The 21,706-nt window shown below is 46.7% G+C and overlaps 1 protein-coding gene across 1 annotated transcript in view; it reads left to right on the top strand.

The window, feature by feature from the left end:
- IGF2R (insulin like growth factor 2 receptor) overlaps positions 1-21,706 on the top strand; it is a 2,762,372-nt gene that overhangs the window by 835,689 nt on the left and 1,904,977 nt on the right. The window contains 2 exon segments of the mRNA XM_069606818.1: positions 5,823-5,970; positions 6,847-7,024. Of these exon segments, the coding sequence (XP_069462919.1) occupies positions 5,823-5,970; positions 6,847-7,024 (326 nt within the window).

The raw sequence follows: 21,706 nt of genomic DNA, 5'->3' as shown, positions 1-21,706 counted from the left end.
ACCTGCTTAACATTGTCTGATTCTGAGGAGGAGTACACTAGAATATCATCTATGTATACGACAACACAGACGTCAATGAGTTCACGAAGGACATCGTTCATAAAATACTGGAAGGCTGCTGGTGCATTGCACAACCCGAAGGGCATCACCTGATATTCAAATAATCCGTACTTGGTGCGAACGGCAGTCTTCCATTTGTCGCCTTTCTTGACACATACCAGATGATATGCCCCTCGGAGATCTAACTTAGTGTAGATACAACCATCCTTTAATTGGTCTAGTAATTCGGGGATCAGAGGCAATAGGTATCAGTTTTTTACCGTAATCTGATTTAATGTGCGGTAATCTATGCACGTTCTAAGGTCACCTTCCTTTTTTGGCACGAAGAATAAAGCTGAGGATGCAGGAGACTTGGAAGGACACGAATAAAGCTATTAGCAAGGTATTGGTCCAAGTATTGCCGTAGGTGACGATTTTCAGGTTCCGTGAGGGTGTAGATTCTACTGCATGGGGGTTGTGCACCGGGTAGTAGGTCGATTTGACAATCGTATGATCTGTGACGAGGTAATGTATTGGCCTGTTCTTTTTGAAAAACATCCTAAAATTCTTGGTATTCCTGAGGTAACTGCACGATTGGGTTAACAATTGTAGCCAGGCCTTTGTTCAAAGTTTTCTCTGGGTAACATGTGTGTGCACAATCCGGGAAGGTTATTCTCTTCTCTTGCCAATCTATACAAGGATTATGTGTTTCCAACCATGGCATCCCTAGTATTATCTGGAACCGTGGGTCTTTGATTAGATCAAACACAATAGTCTCTTGATGCCCATCTTGACTCAACAGTGTCATCTCTGTAGTGGAATGAGTTACAGGCCCCGAGGCAATCTCAGTTCCATCAACTGTGATGATGACATCCGAAGTGGTCTTTTTGCAAAGAGGTAGATTCATCCTTGACACCAATTCGTGGTCCATATAGTTTCCTACGGCCCCGCTATCTATGTATGCCCTTACTGCGTGCATACGTGATTGCTGCCTGGGATCAAGTAGGACCATTGGAATGATCAGATGCGAGGTCTGAGTGTCCTTCTTTAAGCTCGGCAAGCGGACCTCTACGCTTGTCGGGTGTGGTCGTTTTCCGAATCAGGCTCTATGTGGCTTTTATCAGCAACTCCTACCACCTTATTGGGTGGTTTTGTAGGGCAATCCCGTAGAAAATGTCCTGAGGTTCCACAGTACAGACACAACTGCATCTGTCTTCTTTCTCTTTCCTTTTGAGTTAAGGGTCCTTTAACACCCCCGATCTGCATAGGTTCAGATGCATCTGTTCCTTTGGGGGCAACGTTGGGTTTAACCAATACCCAGTTCTCGAATTTAGCTCGATCAGTCTTTCGGTTCTGAAGTCGGTGGTCTAGCTGGACCACTAAGTCTATAAATTCTGTGCAATCCTGAGGTGGGTTCACAACTTGAGCCAAGACATCTTTGAGTTCTCCTCGAAGTCCACGATGAAACAATGTAATTCGTTTTTCCTCCGGCCACCCGGTTTCCACCACCAACCTATTGAAGGTTGCAATATAGGTTAGCAGATCCTGGTTACCTTGTCGTAAGGATAAGTTTGTTGTCCAGGGCTTGACCCTGTGAGTGTCTGGCGAATAGTTTTTCCATGCTCCTTTGAAAACCCTGAAAATTCCGGAGAAGAGGATCATCCTGGTTGACTAATGGAATGGACCAATCCGCTGCCACTAAGGTATGACAATACAAAGGCTACTTTGGCTTGGTCATTTGGAAAGGCTCCCGGTGTGCATAAAAAGTGCCAGCGGCATTGGTTCATAAACACGGCGAACCTTTTGGGGTCCCCAGCAAAGCGTTCAGGTGGAGCTAACGGAATATTTCTTGGTAAAACCATTTGCACAGGATTGCTTGATGAAACAGGGGTTGGATTTCCCCCATATCCAGGTAGGAGTGTTTGCCCAGCTTGGTTTTGCAGTAGTTGCCTAGCCAGATCATTTGTGCGCTCCTTTGAGACAATCAGTTCTCTCCTGAGGGCATTAGTCTCTTGGCGAGCGGCATGTACTTCCGCCCTAAGTGCCCCCAATAATTGGGCCAGTTGGTCGGTTTCCGAGGTTTCCATAACACCCGGGTGGGTATTTGTAGAGATGCTTCGCGTTCTGTTACGCTCACCTGGACCCCACAGGGGGTGTCAATCGGACCCGGACAGCTGCGGTCTCCTTCAATGTGATGCGTAGTGCGTAGATGACTGTTTGGACTGGCCCGCCTAGTCTTGTCTGCTGGACCCGAAGAAGTATTTTCCTGCAAGTGGAGACGGGGATTAACCTCCTGTGGGTTTTAGTGATGGCCTCCCAACTGTTCTCGCTTTCCCCCACTAATCGCCTCCGATATCCACTTAGTAAACTCACCTTATGTTCGTAAAAGATGAGCTCTCCATCCTGCGTGTCTTGCAGGGGCACGTAGATACCAGTTACTTCACTGGTTTGAAGGCGTTGGGAGAGTTCCGGTAAGTATTGACTCTGAAGTCCCTGGCGGGATTGGTAAGTATCAAGTTCAAAGAGTTCAATGTGCCCGATGTTCACGCTTGTCCCCTTCCTTCCTTAAGTTGCAACTGAGTTTGTGAGAAGAAGGTCTCGTAGCTGCTGCTGGCGTTCAGGTAAGAGTCTGTGTTACCCAACGTTGTTCCGTAACTATTGCATGCGTTAACGTGTTGTTTTTCTCCCTCTTTACAGATGCGGCATATGAAAATGTGAAGATTTATGGAATAATACCGCCGGTGGTAAATCAGGTAAGTCTATGGTGGTAAGAGGTTGTATTTGTTTCCCTTGGCTCACCTTGTTTTTTCTTGTGTCCCATAGGTGCCGGATTACGGCGAAGAAACGGAGACAGTGCCGGATCGAAAGATGCTGTGAGAACTGGTGAGTATGGCGCCGTGCTGGAGCTGGCGAAGCGACGCGTGCAGGACTGATGTACTTTCCAGGTCCAGAGATGAAATGGTTCCGGAATTAGGTGAGGAATTTGAAATAAGTTCGTTTTCTAACCTTGTCCTTTACTTCTTCTTTATTCTAGGAGCCCCAGATTCGAGGCGGGCGTGGCAGAAGACTGGCTGCTGGGAAAAGGCACGCGGGCGTGGCAGAAGACTAGATGCTGGCTGCAGGCACGGTGAGCGTCACGCTGCTGGATGCAGAATAACGCGAAGCATGTGCTGCTGTTAGAGTGTGGTTTAAATAGCCTCCAAAGTAGTTCCAGGTAAGAAGTTCCCTAGAGCCACGCCTGAGTAAAAAATAGTCCCTGTAAGAAAATAGTCCCATCCAGGCCTCATGTAGGCTTGGACTCTTTTGCAGCATGGTCTGCATGAGGGTCTATGAGCCTGGCCCCTATGGCGCCAGGACTGATTTCTATGATGAGCCTGGCACCTAAGGCGCCAGGAATGAACCCAGACAGCCCCTAGCCGGGGCTGCTGAGGTTTAAACAAATGTCTGGATACCTGCTCCCGGAGCTGAGGGCCTTGGTCCTGATGCCCGGGGGAAGGCATCATGACACTCTCCTCACGCTTCCTTCTCTTTCCCTCTGTTCCTTGTTCTTGCTCCTGCTTACCGCCATCCTCTGGTCTTAACTCAACTCTCCCTGCTCAGCACCCCTATTTCTCCCTGATCTCCACACCACTATTACTCCCCTTCCACATTACTATTATCCATCACCACCACTACTACAACTACTACTACTACTGCCTGCCTGATACCCCTCACAATTCCCTTCTGCCCACCCTATTTGATGCTCTGCTTTCCTTTTCATGGGTACAGTGCCATGTTCACCCTCCCAATACACTAAACCATGCTATTCTATTCTCACACCCCCTCACTTTTTTCTGCACCCCAGTCCTACACCCCTCTGTAATAGCCGTACTCTCTCCCAACACCCACTCCCTCTGTTAACTACCCTCCCTCCTGCATTCCTATCTCCCACTCTCTCCTCACCTTAACAAACACTCTTATTCACTGCTTCACTTTCACAAACTTATCACTCTCCCTCACAAATGGCTCACGTGCCTCCCCCTTTCCCTGCACAGTTTATGAAACCACCTCTGGTATGTAGAAGCCAAGGGCTCAGGCTGGTTGTTCTTTCTCCCTGTTGCTTTCCTCAGGAGTTGGTGAGTTTTGTTGGCATTTCGATTTGGGTAGTGTCTGTGTCTCTCTTGATACAGCATCTTCTCCTCACTCAGTTTGTTTTCCTCTGCCCCCCTCTTCACCTGCGGTTTGTCTATTGTTTTTTTTTTTAATTATTTTTTAATTGGTTTTATTGCAAACCTTTAAAAAGAGAAGAATTCACATACATTCCAATTCAATGAAGGCTCACAAATCGTCCGCTATTGCCCCGAACATTTACTGTTAACCGCAGCCTCCAATGCAGACCTCAGGACGTCCCAGCGGTTAACTCCACCGGGACGGCGTGTAAGCAGTCTTTTACGACTTGAAGGAATGTTACTAAAGCGTACAACACCACTCTGTTTGACCCATCAAACAGGGCTCTCCACCAGTCATCTCGAGTTAGGAATTGAAAGTTCGTTGTTATTGGGCTAAAGATGTTGTTTCTTACGCTCTCCAACTCGGGACGTACCAAGATCAAGTGTTTAAGTGTTTCCTTGTTGGTGGAGCAGAAACGGCACATGAGGTCCAGGTCCGTAGATTGGGACCTGTAGGAAAGGCGTTCCTTGGTTGGCATGGCATTCAGCCTAAACTGCAAATAGGAGGCACGAGACCACTGGTCCGGAAAGCATGACAGATAGGGCGGGACCCAGCCATAGGCTCTTGCCTCGGCCGGCGCTTCACGCATGGACTTAGAAGCAGCTCTTTGGGTACAGGTGTTAATCCAATCATTTCTCCAGAGCATGTCTATTGTTGTTAGGTAGGGTGTTGGATGTCCTAGTTGTTGGGGACCTTTCAGTCCATTTTCTGATCATTCTTGATTCTGTGTTTGTTGCACCAGCCTGGGTTTTCTCAGTTACTGCCAGGTGCACTGAGTTGGAGTTCTGAAATGAGAGCGATAAAACTGGCCAGATCTAGTGCTGGCAGGCATTTTGTGACAGAGGGAGTCGCCAGTATTCACATGCATGGCACATGAGGGGTTCTGAAATGCTGAGGTCCACCCATCTCCTCCTTCCCCGCCCTGATGGGCTCTGACCCTGTCAAAGTTATCCGTGGGGGAATCCCCACACGCCCGATCTCCTCCTCCTCCTTTTCTCTTTCTCATTCCTCAGTTCTCTTCTACTTTTGTTTTATACGTTTTACTAACCTTTCCTTGACCCCTGATTTTTCCTATGGGCTAAAAGGAAAGTGCCACTAAAACAAGTCGTTTTCTTTTATTGTCGATCAATAAATGAGTCATGCGCCATTTTGTTAAAATATCATTCACTTTAGTCTTTCTTCCACTTGTATGACGTATGTGTAATGTTAAAGAGCTTTTTGGAGCCTAGAGAAAGTTTTTTTCTTTTGACAAAATTGGGCATTTGAAATTTAATTTGTATTTGGTTGCATATACCTTTGTGTAGTGACGTCAAGTTGCATGCACTTCATGGGTAGAAATACAAATATTTCACTTTGATTTGAAAAAAACGAGTCCCAGTAGTTGTGTACGATAGTACCTGGCATACCTGGTGTGTATGAACTGTAAACTGGATTTTCATCTTTCATTGTTCATGTATAATTTCACACTAAACCAAAAGTTCTGACTTCAGTACAGTCTTTCTAGATTAGCGTCATGTTCGGATAGAAATGGTTCTGACAGAAATTGCATGACAAATGTATTGTCTTGTCTTTAGGATTTTCCTTTGACCTCTCACCGTTGACAATAAAACAAGGATCCTATCAAGTGAACACAACGCAGTATGAATTTTATCTGAATGTGTGTGCCAACATATCCAAGACGTTTTGCAATCCCAGCTCTGGAGCTTGTCAGAAAGCAAGAAGGCAAGTAACCCTCACCATTCTTTCTAAACAATTCGGTTTTATGCGTCACATTCAAACAGATCAGATGCATTGTTGGTCATTGGGCCGACTGCTTTTTGGGTAAAACTGATTCTCGTCACACCACAAATAAAGATTTCTCTGGCGAGTGTTCTAGTGTCAAACTATATGGCGTGGTAACTCTGCTCTTTATAGTTTTTTTCCTTTGTAAGGTATTTAAACTACTTTTATCTTGTCAAATCGGTAAGGTTTTATACATTAAGATAATTTAGGCATTTAGTTTAACCCAATGTTGAAGAATTCTAAAATTGTAGTAGCCTCACTCTTGTAAGGTCACATGTTTTGAAGAAAAGTAAGTCGATTCCTGTTTACTGTAGCCTCTTAGTGGTATGAGAAGCTTTCATGGGAAAACTTTACAATGGTTTACAAGAATACCCAATAGTCTTACTATTAAAGCCTGCAGCCAAGCAATTGTGCTGCTGGTTTTTATACTTGTGTGGGAAAATTCATGTTTGTCCCACATTTCAATAGTTGCCCAGAATGGGCCATACGATTGATTCTTCTAAGATCCTGATCTATTCCATCAGCCTCGTTCTTCACAGTATGACTTTTAAGATGTCCTTTCTTTCAAACTAAAATTGCATACGGCTCTGAAGTAGTCAGCCTCTGATTTGGTGTAAAATGCAAAATGGCAAACAGTGCTGTAAATATGAATTCTACTGAAGTTGTTGGGAAGTAATAAAATATACTTTTTTTGTGTCTGTAGATGTATACATGTTGTAGATCAATGTATGAAGTAAACTATGCCTGTGTAGCAGTGAATACTCAAATGCTTCTGGTCTGTTTTCTTTTTTAAATGTAAGCTTTATTTGCTTTTAGTGATGACAAATCCTGGAATCTTGGAGAGTTTAATTCGAAGCTGACCTATTTTGATGGGATGATTCAGCTAAATTACACAAATGGTACACCATTTAACAACCCACAGCATACATTAAGATCTTCACTTATAACATTCCTATGTGATAGAGAAGCTGAAGATGGTCAGCCAGAGTTCCAGGTGAGCATGTCTACATCGTGGTTCTGTTAGCATGGAACTGTAGAGCTTTTCTCAATAGCAAGCGATCGGATCATGTTTGAATAGAATTATCCATTATGCATGACATATGTGGGAAACCTGAAGGTGTCTTGGCCGCTAGTCACCCAGGATCTGTCCTCCAGGTGAACAGGAAATGGCCATCACTTTTGAATCCAGTTCCTGGGGTTGGACCAGGGCGGCAGGATCACCTGGATGGGAGTCTTTGGGGAGTGGAAAAGGGACACTGAACTGAGAAGCGGTATCCCCTGTCCTGTACCACCTTTACCCCATCCTAACAGGTAGGATACATAGGGACTCAACCCCCCCTTTCTGACACACACACTTTCTCACGGACAACTCACTGTGAGGGCAAACAGACTAACACCCGAGCTGAATACATGTCCCGCTACAATGGTCAGGCACAGGCAGTCCTGCAATTACTGATCATTACACACACCTGACTTCCATCACACTTCATACGGTTAAAAGGCAGAGCATGAAAGCACCCTCCGAGCAAACACAGGAGGAAGTAGCAGTTCCAAAATGGCAGTTTAATACAAGGAGAAAGACGGCAAGACCAGTGAGGGTTGGAAGGAGGGAAGTGCCTTTGACCGCTTCAGAGATAAGCCGCTACTTTCACAAACTTCTGAGTATAAGAAACATAAGTCCTGGTATTAAAGCTGAAGAAATGTGAATTGTGTGACGAAGGTACCCGGAGCTCTCCCACGTCGATCGTCAACACGTCAATTGCCAAGGCAGGGAGGAACGGTTGTCGCTCTGGTACTGTCCTTGGCTCCTACAAAAAAGTAATGCCAGTTAAGTCAGCGCAGCTGGTGAGTCAGGGAGACTGATCACAGACCGGGCTGTTAGAATCAAGGTTGCAAGCAGCAACATTGTATGAAGAAATCTAACGGCAACTGTTTGTGAAACATGAATATAATTGAATATCCAAGGAGTAACTGAACTTTTGAAGCCAAGATAGATACCATCTATAAAGTGGTACGGATCCAGTTGGGTGCTCATTTGAAAGTCTCTGTTAGCTATCGAACTGAGAGGTGGCGAATTTGACTTGTGAAATCGAAGTGGTCCTGCAACGGGTCAAGCTAAACAATGTGTGCACTCGAAAGTCTTCGATGGCTAATACGAACTGCAATTGGTGCGAGCCCCCTGAGGGAGACTAATTGTGATCTGAGCCTGGCCGACAGGGATCCGCGGTGAACCGTGAGTCACCCGAGAAAGGATATTCTCTGAACATTGGAGAAGGGGATCTGAGCCCGGAAGAGGGGGATCCATGGTGAAGAGGGAATTGCCTGACGTGAGCACTTGTAGAGGAAAGGAACTTCATTTGTTTTGGTCCATCATGCCCTGTGAATCAAGAGACTTTGATAAATTAAGAGACTTGTGCACAGAAGGTCCTGATGGTGGTAATGGAACTGTTTCCTCGTGCCGAAGAAGCCAGTGTGTGTGCTATGCTCGAGTGACCCACCTAGTCTCGTGCTGAAAACGTAGGGAAGGAAGGCCAACGGCCTGAACATTCTGACATATCGTTTTGTGAACACTTCCTTCTTTTTCATCAACACTACCCAACACTATTTGTATTTAGAGGTAAGGATTGGCAATAGGCAATAGGTTTTTTAGTATAGGCTCTTTTATTTTGGCGAGACTCCACTAGAACGGCATTATTAGTATTTGATGGTCGTAGCTTACTCCCATCTGTATATTTAGGATTAGTATAGGCATTTATCACACCCCTGTTAAAGTTCAATAAACACCCTTGAACTGTGGTCACTTGTCTGTGTTACTATTGATACCATGCCTTCTTTACACATACCAATGCCACGTTTTGTCCTTGCAGTATACCTTAAAACATTTTGTAATGTTGTAATGGGCTTATGTCTGTCTTCCTTTTATTAGTTTTCTTCTTTTCTCATTGGGCTACTTGGACATTAAAAAGCCACAACTATGTTTAGGTCAGGACGTTTTAAGTGCTGAGAATTTTTTACGAATATAACTTTCTCCAGGCAAGCTTTTTTTTCCAAACCAAATATTTATTAGCAAAAAGTAGCTTCAGGTAGAAACAAAAAATTGTCAAATAGTATTGCACGATATAACTCTCACTCCTGATACTTATCATAATTGTGCAAGTGTAACAATTCATAGATCAACCAGGTGCTGATAAAAAGATCCACAGTCTATTATCTTGAACATCCTAAATATCTCTAAACCCCCCGCCCCTTTCAGGTCTTCTTCATTATGTTATCCTTTGGTTTTCAGCTCCTCTGACAACTTGTCCAGTACTCTCAACCCCGCGAGGATATACAATCGATTCACATCTTTAAGGGCGTATGCTATGAAGGGAGCCCAAACCTTTCCTAAGCTTGCTAGAATATCATGGGTGACTGCTGTCGTTTTCTCCATGCAAAAAATCTCCAATAATACTTGGTATCATTGTACGATTGAGGATGCTTCACACTTTCTTCATTGCCTCAAGGTCGGGTTACTCCCCCTTATAGTTATATCTCCCGGCCCATGGATATTAAGCATTGCCCAAAGCTAGGTCGAAGGCGAAGCCAACACCTAAAATCTTGTCAATCCTGGATTTCACTTCCTGCCAAGTGTTTTAACTGTGGGAACCTCCACCAAACTTTCTCCACCGCCCCTCCCCCCCACCCCCCCACAATCTCTCCAGCACAATGGGCAGTTGGATCCTTTCATTTTGTTCAATTTCTTCAGTGTGTAGTGCCTCCTATGCAATATTTTGCATTGCGATTCCTAGCTTTGTGTGGACGTGTAAGTCCCAAACATCCCTTGTGTTTCCTGGTCCCACTCCTTGTCTGTAAACTGCCTGCCTGTGTCTGACTCCCACTTACTTCTCACCTTCAGCAAGCGTTGTTTCGTTTCCCAGAGTAGTATTCTGTAACTCAGGGAGATGAGGCCCCCGTTAGTCTCACTGTTGGAGTCTGTCCTTTCCCACCCCAATTGGGTCCTAGTCACCCCCTCCTTAATTGCCTGTGTGGAAGCCCAGTTTTTGAGTTGCTGATATGTAAACCGATCCCTGTTGTCCACCCCAATTTCCAGCGAACATGCATCTCAAAGAGCTCCATGACCCACTCATCTAGGTCTGTGCCTTCTACTCCTTCCTTCAGGTCCTTCATCCTGATGTTCTCACTCCTCTATCTATTTTTTAGATCTTCAAATTTTCCTCCAGCAACCTTATTCTCTCCTCTGCAGTCTTTGTTTGTTGCTATAGGTCTGACATCCTCTCCACCATTTCCATCATCAGTCTATCCACAACTGATATACTCTCCCCTAGACCCTCATTGTCTTTCCTGTTCGCAGCTATTGCCGGAGACAGATCCTCTTTAATATGTGCCCCCTCCACCTTGACCGATTCAGTAATGTCACTTTTGAATCTAGCCAGAGCAGAGTCCAAGTCCTCTTTCGTTTCCACCATCATCGCCGCACTCCTCCCCTCCTGGAGTGCAAAACAAAGCATTGATTACTTGCCGGTGTTTACCTGGTCCTTCACTTCATGTGCCTTGGTCTTCCCTGGCTGTCCCCTCCTCTTTGGTCCCTTTTACATGTGGTCTGCTTCACTGGCACTGGTATGGCTCCCCTGTCTTGACCATCTGGCCCACCCTTCCAACACCTCCAGCTTTGCGTCCACCTCCTCCTTCTTGACCAGTTGGGGCCTGGTGTACTCCCCAGGGTGCCTGCAATCCCACGGGTTACTCCATCGCACCCCTTCCAGCCCCACCTGGGCTAGGTCGCAGCCACACTCCTTCCAGCCCCTTCTGGGCTAGATCACTGCTCCTCAGCGCTGCCATCCAGCCCCCTAGAGCTGGCCCTCCTACTTTCCCTGGATCACACCCCTGTGTCTGCATCTCAGGGGGCCCTATGCTCTTCTGCCCTTTGGAGGGTCCTTGCAGCACCAATTCACCATAGTCTCGCAGCGACTCTTCTGCTGGCGCTCTGAAGCAAGACCCCTTTACCCCGACCTGGGCCCCTAACTTGACACCCTCCCACCCCTCTGCTCTGATCCAGGGTATAGTGCTGCCTTCCCTCTTGCCCAGCTCACACCAACGTTCCACAGTTCCACCTTGCTGGATTAAGGCACTGCTTTCCTTCCTCACTGGGAGCCCTCACTGAGCTCGCTGCTCAACCAGCGCCCCTGTCACCCCACCTCTTCCAAAGCACATCCCCAATTTGGCAATCCAGGCCTTTCTGTTGTGCCCCTGTTACTCAAGCTCCGGCTTCTGTTCTGTTGAGTGACCCTGCAGCGCCCCTCTCGCCGGTAGCTCTGTTCTTCACTTTACCTGCAATTCAGATGCTGGCACTCCCTGCCAACATTAACTGGAGGCCAGAGCCTTCACCTACACCCGCCTACTCCGCTGCCCCCTTCTGACCTTCTTCCCGGGGGTGCTTTCCACTTTCCCAGCAAGGGGGTCAGTGTCCATTCCTGCAGTTTGCGGGACACGCAGGCTTACTGGCCCGCAATCTCCTTGTCCCCAGGAGGCACTGCTGCGCACCGATGGCCCGGATACCTGCTGCCATGCTCTTCCTTCTCGCCGCCACCGGCACCAGCCTGCCTTTTGCTGCCTGCTGACAGGTCCTACGCCTGAACGGTGCTCCACTGCCACTTCTCACTCCTCTCCCATTCCCAGTGCTTCGCTATGCCCCTCTATGCTGGGGTTAGCACACCGCTTCAGGCCCTCTCAGCTGCTGCTCCCGCCATGACAGGACTGCCGCCTCTCCAGTGCTCGGTGGAGGGCTTCCAGGGCAGTTTTCTTGCAAAATTTCACTGCCACCTGTGAGAAACCTGAGGGTATTATCCCAGTAGACCCGAGGCGCGGGGGGATTCTCCAGGAGAGGCACAGTATTATTCCGGGGAAAGGGACGAGGAAGATGGTCTGTGAAGTTTATATAGGCTGTACCAACTCGACCTACCTTCCGTTCAATGAACCTCCTTTTCCTAAATCCAACAACCCCTCTGTAGATGACAAATCCCATAGGATCCCAATTCCCATTGCTCCCAGAAACGACCTCTTGCAGAATCCTTGCTTTCCTATTTTCCAACAGTTCTTCACCACGTCCTGCTGATTGTTTCTCACACTCCCAACAGGCTCCGATAATATAATTCCCACAATCGCCTATGTTCTGTCCTCCATCCTGGTCAGAGATCCAGTTTGCAAATCTTCCCTATCCTGTCGGGCAAGGATCTGAGATCCAACCCCTTCCCTTTCCATTACAAAGACTACAATTCCTAACACCTTATCCCCATCCTACCACGCAGAATATGTAGAAGCTCTACCTCTCCCCTTTTCCGACACCAACACTTTCCCCTGATGTAGAAAACAATTGATTTGTAATAAAACTGTTTACCTGACCTGTCCCGACACAAGGGTCAGGCAATTGACTTAAAACACACACACCTGACGGCCCATCCTTTTCCCCACAGGGATAAAAGGTGGAGCAAGAGAGCACAGAATGAGACTGCTAAGCAGGTGCGGCAGTTCAACAGAAGGCGAAACGCGGCAGGAATCGAGAGGGTGGCGAGGAGAGGAGTGGCCTTGCCTTTTTCGTCCCAGGCCCGCAGAACCTTTGTGGAAGAGAGCTTAAGACCATGAACAATAGCAGATGTCCGCTGTACATAGGGAAAACCTACGCCAATAAGCAGGAGCGAGGGAAGCTCCTGCAACCATGATACCGGCCTTGATTCCAGTATAGCCGAAAGCCAAGCGGTTCATCACAGATGGTTAGTCGAGGGGAGAGCCAATAAGAACCGGGCTATGTTGAGTGAAAATTGCAAGGTGGCAAGTTTGAACCAAATTTCAATGAACTATGAAAGAATTGTGAAAAGGATTAAGGGGAGACAAGCTGTAGAGGGAAGCAGCACTACGTGGGTGCTAACTCAAGAGACTGTTTGATCCACATCTGAGCGGCACTACAGGTAGCAAAGGGCTGTAGGAGAGTCATCAAAAGAGGTCAAATTGGAGGAGGTCTAGTAAAATCCCTGTACAATCGAAAGACTTTGATCTACAAATTGTGTGAAAGCAAACAAAGTGAATCCTGCCATATGAGAAAGCAGGGGAAGTGAATACTGCAAACAGAAGTGAATGTGAAGTTGGCAAGTGAAAATCCAGAAAAAGGATGCTGACGAGAAGGGGGCCAAGTCTAAAGTCCCAGGAAACGTGTTGACAAACGTGAACCCGGCAGAGGGATGTCCACAAAGAACATTTTGAAAAGACATTAGGAAGACAAGGAGAAGTGCGCTGTCCCGCTTGTCTTTGGGAGTCCGAGCCCGAACAAGGGAGAAACTAAGAGACACTATAAGACAGGAGAAGTACACTATCACGATTGTCATTTGGTATCTGAGCCCAGCCGAGGGAGTTTCAGGGGTGAAACCATCACCCAAAAGTATTCTCAGGGGTCTGCGCCTAGAAGAAGGGGAACCAGGGGGGGTGAAGCCATCAACCAAGAGATAAATAAGACATAACTTTGTGTTTGTTAGTTTTGTGAATCCATCAGGCCCTCAGAAACTAGAGACTCAACCAATGAAGGCCTGTTTAAGGGTCAGCGCCCGGAAGAAGGGGATCCAGGAGTGAAACGATCACCCAATGTGAACTGTGGAAACAAACTTTCATTTTGTAGAAGGAACTTTTGATTTATTGTTTGAAAACGTCAGGCCCTCGAATGCAAGAGACTTTACAGAGAAACAAGACTTGGCCATTGAGGCTCCTGATAGACTGGAACAGAACTGTCGACTCGTGCTGGGAAAGCTCGAGTGTGTGCTGTGCTTCCAGATCCCACCTTACTCCGTGCTTAAAACATGGGGAAGGGAGACCCAAGCTACCGCATCCTGACCTATTATTTGTGAACACTTCTTTCTTTACTTGAAAAACTATCCCACACCCTTTTTGTATTAGTCGTAATGTTTGGCAATCTGTTTCTTAGTACAGGCACTTTTATTTTGATAAAACGCCACCAGGACTGGCTTATTTTTAATTTGATGGTCAACGCTTGCTCCCATCTTAGATTTAGGTTTAGATTAGGCGTTTTTCCAATCTGCATACAGTTTAATAAACACCCTTGAACTGTGATCACTTGTGTCCATCTAACTTGCCACCATGAGTTCCTCGCACACCACACTGCATCTCTCAGCAATCCACTTTGCTCCCAAATGCAGGATTATACTGGGGGTTTTAATCCCCTCTACTGTTCCTCTGTTCGGGAGCGCTCCGCGGCCACTTCCACACAGCCTGCCATCCTGAGTGAATGTACCTCCTATATTGCCCATTCTTTGGGGAATTATATGATTTGTGTGTATTGCTAAATCAATTTTAATTGTGTGAATACACTTGAAATATTGGGAGCACACACTGGAATTTCTAGTGAGGACAGGCTATACCATTTATTTGATGGTGATTGTATTGAAATTGCTAAACCAAGGTTATATTCTATCTTGGGGATTGTGTAATTAATGCAATGAAAATTATGTTTGGGAGGTTTTCATGTCTGGTAATGAGGGATGCATTCTATTTTCCACGAAATTATGAATTTGGATTGACCTTATTTTTATTTATTTATTGTTTGCTTGTTAAGTGATAATACAATAAGAAAATACTCTTTGAAAGCTCCCACAGGGCTGGGAGGGATCGAGGGTGGGAAATACATTTCAAAACAATATTTAAATGCAGAGGGTGGTGGGACGAAAGTACTATGCCTTGTTAGTATTCAGAATGTGCAAGTGCAGATAGGAAGAGGGGGTAAGCGCTGGGAGGGGGGGGGGTCTGAGCTTGTGGGTGAGCCATAGACTAAGTACTAGGAATTTTGAGTCCTACACTGACTGGGCAGCGGGAGGTATAAGTGCGAGCCTAGAGAGGGTATGCAGATGCAAAGTGCTCTGGTTGGACAGGAGCTGGGTGTGGGAGGTCAAGATCCCGAGGATGCATAATGGCAAGGACACTGATTCAGCAACTGTGGGATTACAGGAGAGAAGGAGGGGAAGGAGGAGGAAAACAGGAAAGTCTTAAGGAGCTTCTGGAATTTTAGAAGATCCTGCTCATGGCGCAAGGGGAGGCTATTCCAAAGGAGGGAGCCTGCAGAGTAAAGTAAACAACACCCTCCGCTCTCTTTAGCAAAATGCTTTACACACAAAGAGTTGGTGCCAGAGGAATGAAGTGGTTTAGAGGGAAGAGTATTTAGTGAGATAGTTGTTGATGATTGTGTGGTCCCCGGCCCCAGACAGCCTTGTGGATGATGCAGAGGGATTTTAATTTGATTTGTCTAGCAACCGGGAGCCAGTGGAGACTTTTTAGGGCAGGAGAGATGCGGTCCCTGGGCTCAAGGCAAAGGATAAGTCTCACTGCTCTATTCTGGATTAGCTGAATGGGTTGCAGAGTGGAAGAAGGTAGGTTGAGGAGGAGGCTGTTGCAATAGTCAAGCCTAGAGTGAATCAGGGCTCGGGAGACCATGAGCTTCTGGTAGAAAGTGAGAAAAGTGAGCGAGAATTGCTTTGTGAAGAGCTGAAAGTGTGAGTTCTTAGCAATGTCCCAATTATGAGGGAGGAGGGAAGAGAGCGAGGCATCAAAGATGACGCCAAGGTTTCTGGCTTCAGAAGAAATTAAGGCAACCCCACTGCCAGCGCAGTGTGGTTGAGGTTTAGAAATTATCTTGAAGCCATCGGGCAGGAGGGACTCAAAAGCAGTGACTGATCTGGCATTGAACCAAGTCTCGGTGAGAACGGGAATGTTGAGGTCAGTGTTTTCAAAAAGGAGGCAGGTGGAGGACGTTTCTGCCTTTGAAGGTTTTCTGAAGAGACGTACAGATGTATGCTACTTAGGTTAGAGGGGAGGGACAGCGAGAGTGGTGGGGGGACAGGCAGCAGAAGGTAGGCAGTTAATGAGGAAAGGTAGGATTAGGTCAAAGAGAAGAAGGGTTGGGTTGAGGACCCTGAACCAGGATAGTGCCAGTGTGTTAGACCTACCACCTGTGAAAGCATCATGGAGTAGACACAGACAACTGAATGAAGTTTGGGCTACAAACTTTTATTAATATTAAAAGAAGGTTGGAAGAAGGCCTAATTTGCCATATGCAAAGGTCGGATTTCCCTACCTAACTGAAATGTCTGTGTCCAAAACCTATACTTGCCCTCGCATCCAATTGTGTATAATTGGTAGGGATGTCTGTATCAAATGAGAATTGTTAAAAATAAAAGTTCACAGCTTCTTCCAGCTCTTGGGTGGAAAAGGTTTCTCCCTTCCTTAAAGTTCAAACTGTCCCTTCCCCAGTCTTTAGTCTTGCAATGTTTCAAAATAACACAATTCCTTGGGATATTCAATGTTTCAAAATATAAAGTTCAGTTCCTCTTTCAGCTTACACAGGCGTTTCCTTTATTTAATCACAAAGTGACTTTTCCTTAGGTGGATATATTGGGTCCAGGTGCAGTTGTCAGACCACATAGTCCACCCGTTACAGATCATGCAACCGACATACCTTACTTGGATCTGTTTCATAGATATCTTGCCACAACTTCAGCTTCACAGTGAGGCTTAATTTAATTTCCTTTCAAGTAAATTTGAAGCTTTATTATCACTTGTTTTGTCATCATTCAATTGTTTAGCAACTTTCACTTGTAGAGCCAACATAGGCTTCCCAGTACACGTTCCTGCTGTGAAACTCATTCTCTGTTTCAGGTTTCTAGATTAAAGTTCTTTTACATACAGGCTTTGTTACTATTATATTAATTTTGCACAATTATTCTTGCGTCTTGGCAATGCTTGCTTTCACGGCTTCTCATCCTGTTAATTACTTTTTCACATTGCTTTCTTTATATTCAATACAGATGTTCGGGATTAACTGTCTGTTGGACTAAACCACCCATTCACCTTGTCCCGGAGCCCCCCTTTCACCCAGGCGGACTCACTGGCCTTCTCACAGTCTGCTTTTGACTTTCTGCAGTTTTCCGGAAAATGGTCTGCACTCACGGTCTGCTTGCAATGGTTACCTCTGGCATACAGCGTCTTCCACAACTTTTTCGCTTCCCTGATGCTTATGTCTGAGCTCCGGTTCACTGCAGTCAGCTGTCCTGCACCTGTGACCGTTTGGGAGTCTCTCCAATGCTCCTGATACCTTCGCTCATTGCCGCACTGCTTTCTCCGCTCCGTCTCAGACTGCCAACGAACCCCTCTCGCTCAGTGCACTGCATCACGCTCTCTATACCTCCCAGCATATTGGGAAGGTGCCTTCTCGCCACCACGACTTCTGCCCTGGAACTCTCCTTCATGCTCTTCTCTGTGCTTCTTTCCGTGTCTCCCCTTAAGCCTCTCAGCTGAGCCATTTTTAAATTTCCCGGCTCCATGAAAATGAGTCCAACAACTTGACTGCTCATGTTTCTTCTTCCATTATGTGTACTGTGTTAATGATGGCCTCCTCGTATTAGTACCCAAGTGGTGTTTCTGTATATAGGAATCCATATAGAGGTTGTATGGGTCTGGTGTGTCTCTTCCTCGTCCCAGTTCTTGACTGATGTTCACTGGGAGATGATTTATGGAAAGGATAGGCAAGGTACTGGTAATAACCTAAAAAAGCCTGGGGGATATTGGATTCATTAGAAAAGGGAAATGGGGGATAATGTGTCGCACCCAAGGGTGCCTCATCCCAGCTCCCCAAGTCGATTCTCTGTCGCATATCCACCCCCACGGTCAAGATCCTATAGCAACAGCCTTTCCCTGGCCACCTGGAAAGAAGTTGCCCTCAGATTCCTCACACACCTTCATCCTATAGAAGGTTACCCCCGGTACAATAGAGAATTTCCTTTTCCTTCTTAAAAGTAGGCATCCCTAAGTTGCAAAGGCTTTTATTTTTAGTCTCAGCATTGCTTCATGTGGGCCATCTCTGAAACCAATGTTGATACTCATCCCTAAATATGTGATTGAGTCGACTCTAGTCAGCTTTCATTATTCAAATGCCATGATGTTTTATTGGATTTTTTTCCCTTAGCTGTCTGTGGGATAAAGATTTTTGGTTTTCCTGCGTTGACTTTTAAGCCATTTTTCATCACATAGAATTGCAGAGCGTTCAATTGACGTTGGAGGCTAGCAGGCGTCTGATCAGTTAAGAGTAAGTTGTCCCCGTATTATAAGTGGTTGAGGGGTGCTTCATTGAATTTAAGTGGAAAGCTAATTTTGCTGAAGACTTACGACAGATCAGAAATGAACAAATTAAACAAAGCCAGGGCAAGCGGACAACCCTGTTTTAGCCTCCTTTGTGTCATAATTGAACTTGACAGCAATCCCCTCTGATACAGTTTTATCTTTAATGTGGTCTCCGAATAGAGGTCTTTAATGGCTTCCCTCCAACAAACCCAACTATCGAGTTTGAACCAAAACAGGCCTCAATTGAATCAAAGGCCTGATCCAAATCAATGAATGCTAAATGTACTTTGGTGTTCGTCTCAATGGTCCGCAATTTCAAAAAGTTAATCAAAAAGATATTCAGCGATGTACCAATCTCCTTCATGAATCCTGACTGGCATATGTCAAGACGTCCAGACCTAATCACTGAATCCTTCAGGCCTTTCAGAACCAATTTAGCAAATAACTTTCCTACAACATCTAGAAGAGCGATGGGGTGGTAACTTTTAGGGTATGACCTATCCTCCTCCTTAAATTTTGGGACCACTATCGAGGTCTTCCACAATCTTGGTACCCGCCTTGATCTTTTGATCTAGGTGAACAGTATCCACAGAAAGTTTGACCACTATTAAGATTCTTCTCTAAGGTGGGCATTGATTAACCCATCCGGTCCAGGAGCCCTTGAGTTGCTGGCCGCCTTAATCAGAAGCACAAAAAGTGCTATATTTACTAAAGCCCCTGGAAAGGGGGATTCCTTTCCTAGAAATACTCCTATCTGGGGGGCTCTGAAGGATTCTAGCACCAACCAAAAGTCTTGAGGCTCATAGAGCTTACCAGGCCGAGGGCCCTCAAAGGCAGCGGTTGAGGAGTGGAAAAGCTCTCACACCGAGAAACATCCTGAGAGGCAAGCTTGCTCCAACACCGGGGTTGGGCTCAAGAGGGTGCCTACACGTACCATGACTACTGGGTGCAAGCCTGTGGGTGGTGTTTTCATTACAGAGCCACCGCTTGAGGGGTGATCAGGGCCTAAAGGTACAGGCGCTACACCGGACAAAATCTTCCCACCCATTCCTGACAGAAGCACAACACGCAAAATGGCACCTAGCCGTGAATGGCACCTGCAGGTCGATTGAAAGTCCTGCAGCTGGTGACTGCTCGGCATGAGGTTTGGGTCAACCAACCCCACTGTGGGGGCCTGCTTTCAACCCAACGGTTGAATGGTCAACTTCCCAGGTGCAATGGTGTACACCTTATTGGTCCATGTGTATCTTACTTTGGTACACAGAAGATTTCTGCAGCACAGGCCGGGGCCCACCCGAGTTCTACGTCTGCCATTTTTTACCCCTATGGCGGCAGCCCAGCAATTTCCACTGGCTGCACCAGCTTTTGAAGATGGGTTCTTCGACAGGTTCATGGGACTAATGAGATCCCAGCAGATGACTGGGCTCCTTAAGAACCTGATGAGAGGTTGTGCTACAGACATCAACTCACCAGGAGGGTCCACCTCAACCACTACTGATACACCCTAGAGCCATGCCAGACACTGGGGCGGCGGTCACCCATCAGGGCACAGCCTCAGCAGGTCATAGCCACCCCAGCAGAAGGGTTGCTTACTCAGCAGGCAGCCCTAGATACCATCCCGCCCCTGGTTACAGGGGCTCTAGGCAGTAAGCCACAACCCAAGTTGCCCAAAGGAAATGTGGACAGGTAGGACAAAGACTAGGATGAAGATGTGGATGTCTCTGCCCCTACAGAGGCCTTCCATGACAGAATGAGGGTCTGGCTAAATTTTTAGGGATACCCCAGCCACAACAGGAATAACCAGTGTCTGGTATGTTGGCCGAGATTTTCATTGCGGGCGCTCATTAAGTCGCATTTCATTTCATTTCACTCCAAAAGGATCTGTCCAACCTGGCAAGAAAAAGTCTGTCTCTGGCCTCATTCTACCAAGCTAGTCAATAAAATGCTGGATTGCAAGCACAGGCAAACAGAGGGGGAATCCATCCTCCTATCTTCACATCCACAGCCAACCTCATCTGTAATAGCAGCGACTTTGATGTATGCTAAACCACAAGCCTCTACTACATCGGGATCTTCATCAGCAACTCTATCTGGAGAGGACAAACTGCTAGAAGCATTTGGGGGAAAGGTCTATCTTAATTTTGGGCTGCATCTCTGTACATTGAATGCAGATGCATTTACACAGTCTGGAACCAAAAGCTTTGGCGGGAGATGGCAGACTTCATGCCAGATCACCCGGTCCATATGCAGGCTGCTTTCAAGGCAGGTCTAGTAGAGACGAGAATCGTGGCGCAGGACCTTCTATAATCAATGGTGGCACACATCGATACAGCGGGTAGGGGCATATGTATTACCATAGACCTGCGCAGGTTACCTTGGTTTCATGCCATAAAATTTACAGGAGCGCATATTGGATCGCCAATTGAGGGGACCGAGCTCTTCCACTCGTCAACAGACAAGGAGCTCAACAAGAATAAAATTAGCTCACAACTGCTAAATCGCTAGCTATTCTTGCTAAACCTGCAATCTAACCTTTCACACAGTCGCAGGGTAGAGTGGACCAGAGGCTCAGGACATTTGGCGGATTCAAGGGCTTTCAAGATAGAAGGTGCATACAGCCAGCAGGTCTCCTAATTCCCAAAGGTGTAAGCACCAGTCCGGGTCCATTTCTCCCCTGTGGAAGGCAGACTGGCTCTCCACGGTCAGCAATGTTGTCATCTTGTCAGGGATCCCTGGATTCTCTCATTTACTGAGTGGTGTCAACTCCCAGTTCCCTTCCCGCAGCCAGTTTCACCCCTGCCTCCTTTCTTCAGATGGGTTCTCCAGAACTGCAGGCGGAGATCGCTTCTCTTGTACAGAGCAAAGCAATGGAGCATGTGCACCCTGCTCAGAGGGGCTCTGGATACTACTCCAGGATTTTTGCTGTCTCATAAACTAACGAGGCAGGCCTGAGGGTGGTGATCGACTGTTCGTACCTCAATCCCGCAATCTCTCTCTACCACTCAAATTCGAGAAGATAATGGCAGCACAGATCATGGAGGCACTCTGCAAGTGAGATTGGATGTGCTCCCCGGACCTAAAGGACACATACTTGCACATCCGAATTTGGCAGCCACACAGGCTATTCCTGCGCTTCACTGTGATGGAGCTGCACTTCCAGTACCAAGTTTGCCGTTCTGGCTCAATTCCACCCGCTAGTGGTCACAATATTGATGAACGCAATAGCAGTGCTGTTCCGAGCCAAGGGTCACCATGTCTACCCATAGTTGGACGATTGGCTAATCCGGGCCAGATCACTGACAGTGGCTCAGGACATAGTGCGTCTCTTGGACTTGCTCTTTAACTTGGGCTTCGCGGTTCATCCAGCCAAGTAGAGTTTGCTGCGTCCCAGTCCTAGATTTTTGTAGGATTAACATGGGACACAGGATCTGAGTATTTTCCCAACACAAGAAAGGGTCAGTGCGATCCTCAAAGCGACTGGACACTTCCTCAGCAGGGTGGGTGACAC

This window comes from Ambystoma mexicanum, chromosome 4p (genome assembly GCF_040938575.1).
Source record: "Ambystoma mexicanum isolate Mex_15411 chromosome 4p, UKY_AmexF1_1, whole genome shotgun sequence".
NCBI classification, from domain to species: domain Eukaryota; kingdom Metazoa; phylum Chordata; class Amphibia; order Caudata; family Ambystomatidae; genus Ambystoma; species Ambystoma mexicanum.
This window is presented reverse-complemented; position numbering and strand designations above follow the sequence as displayed.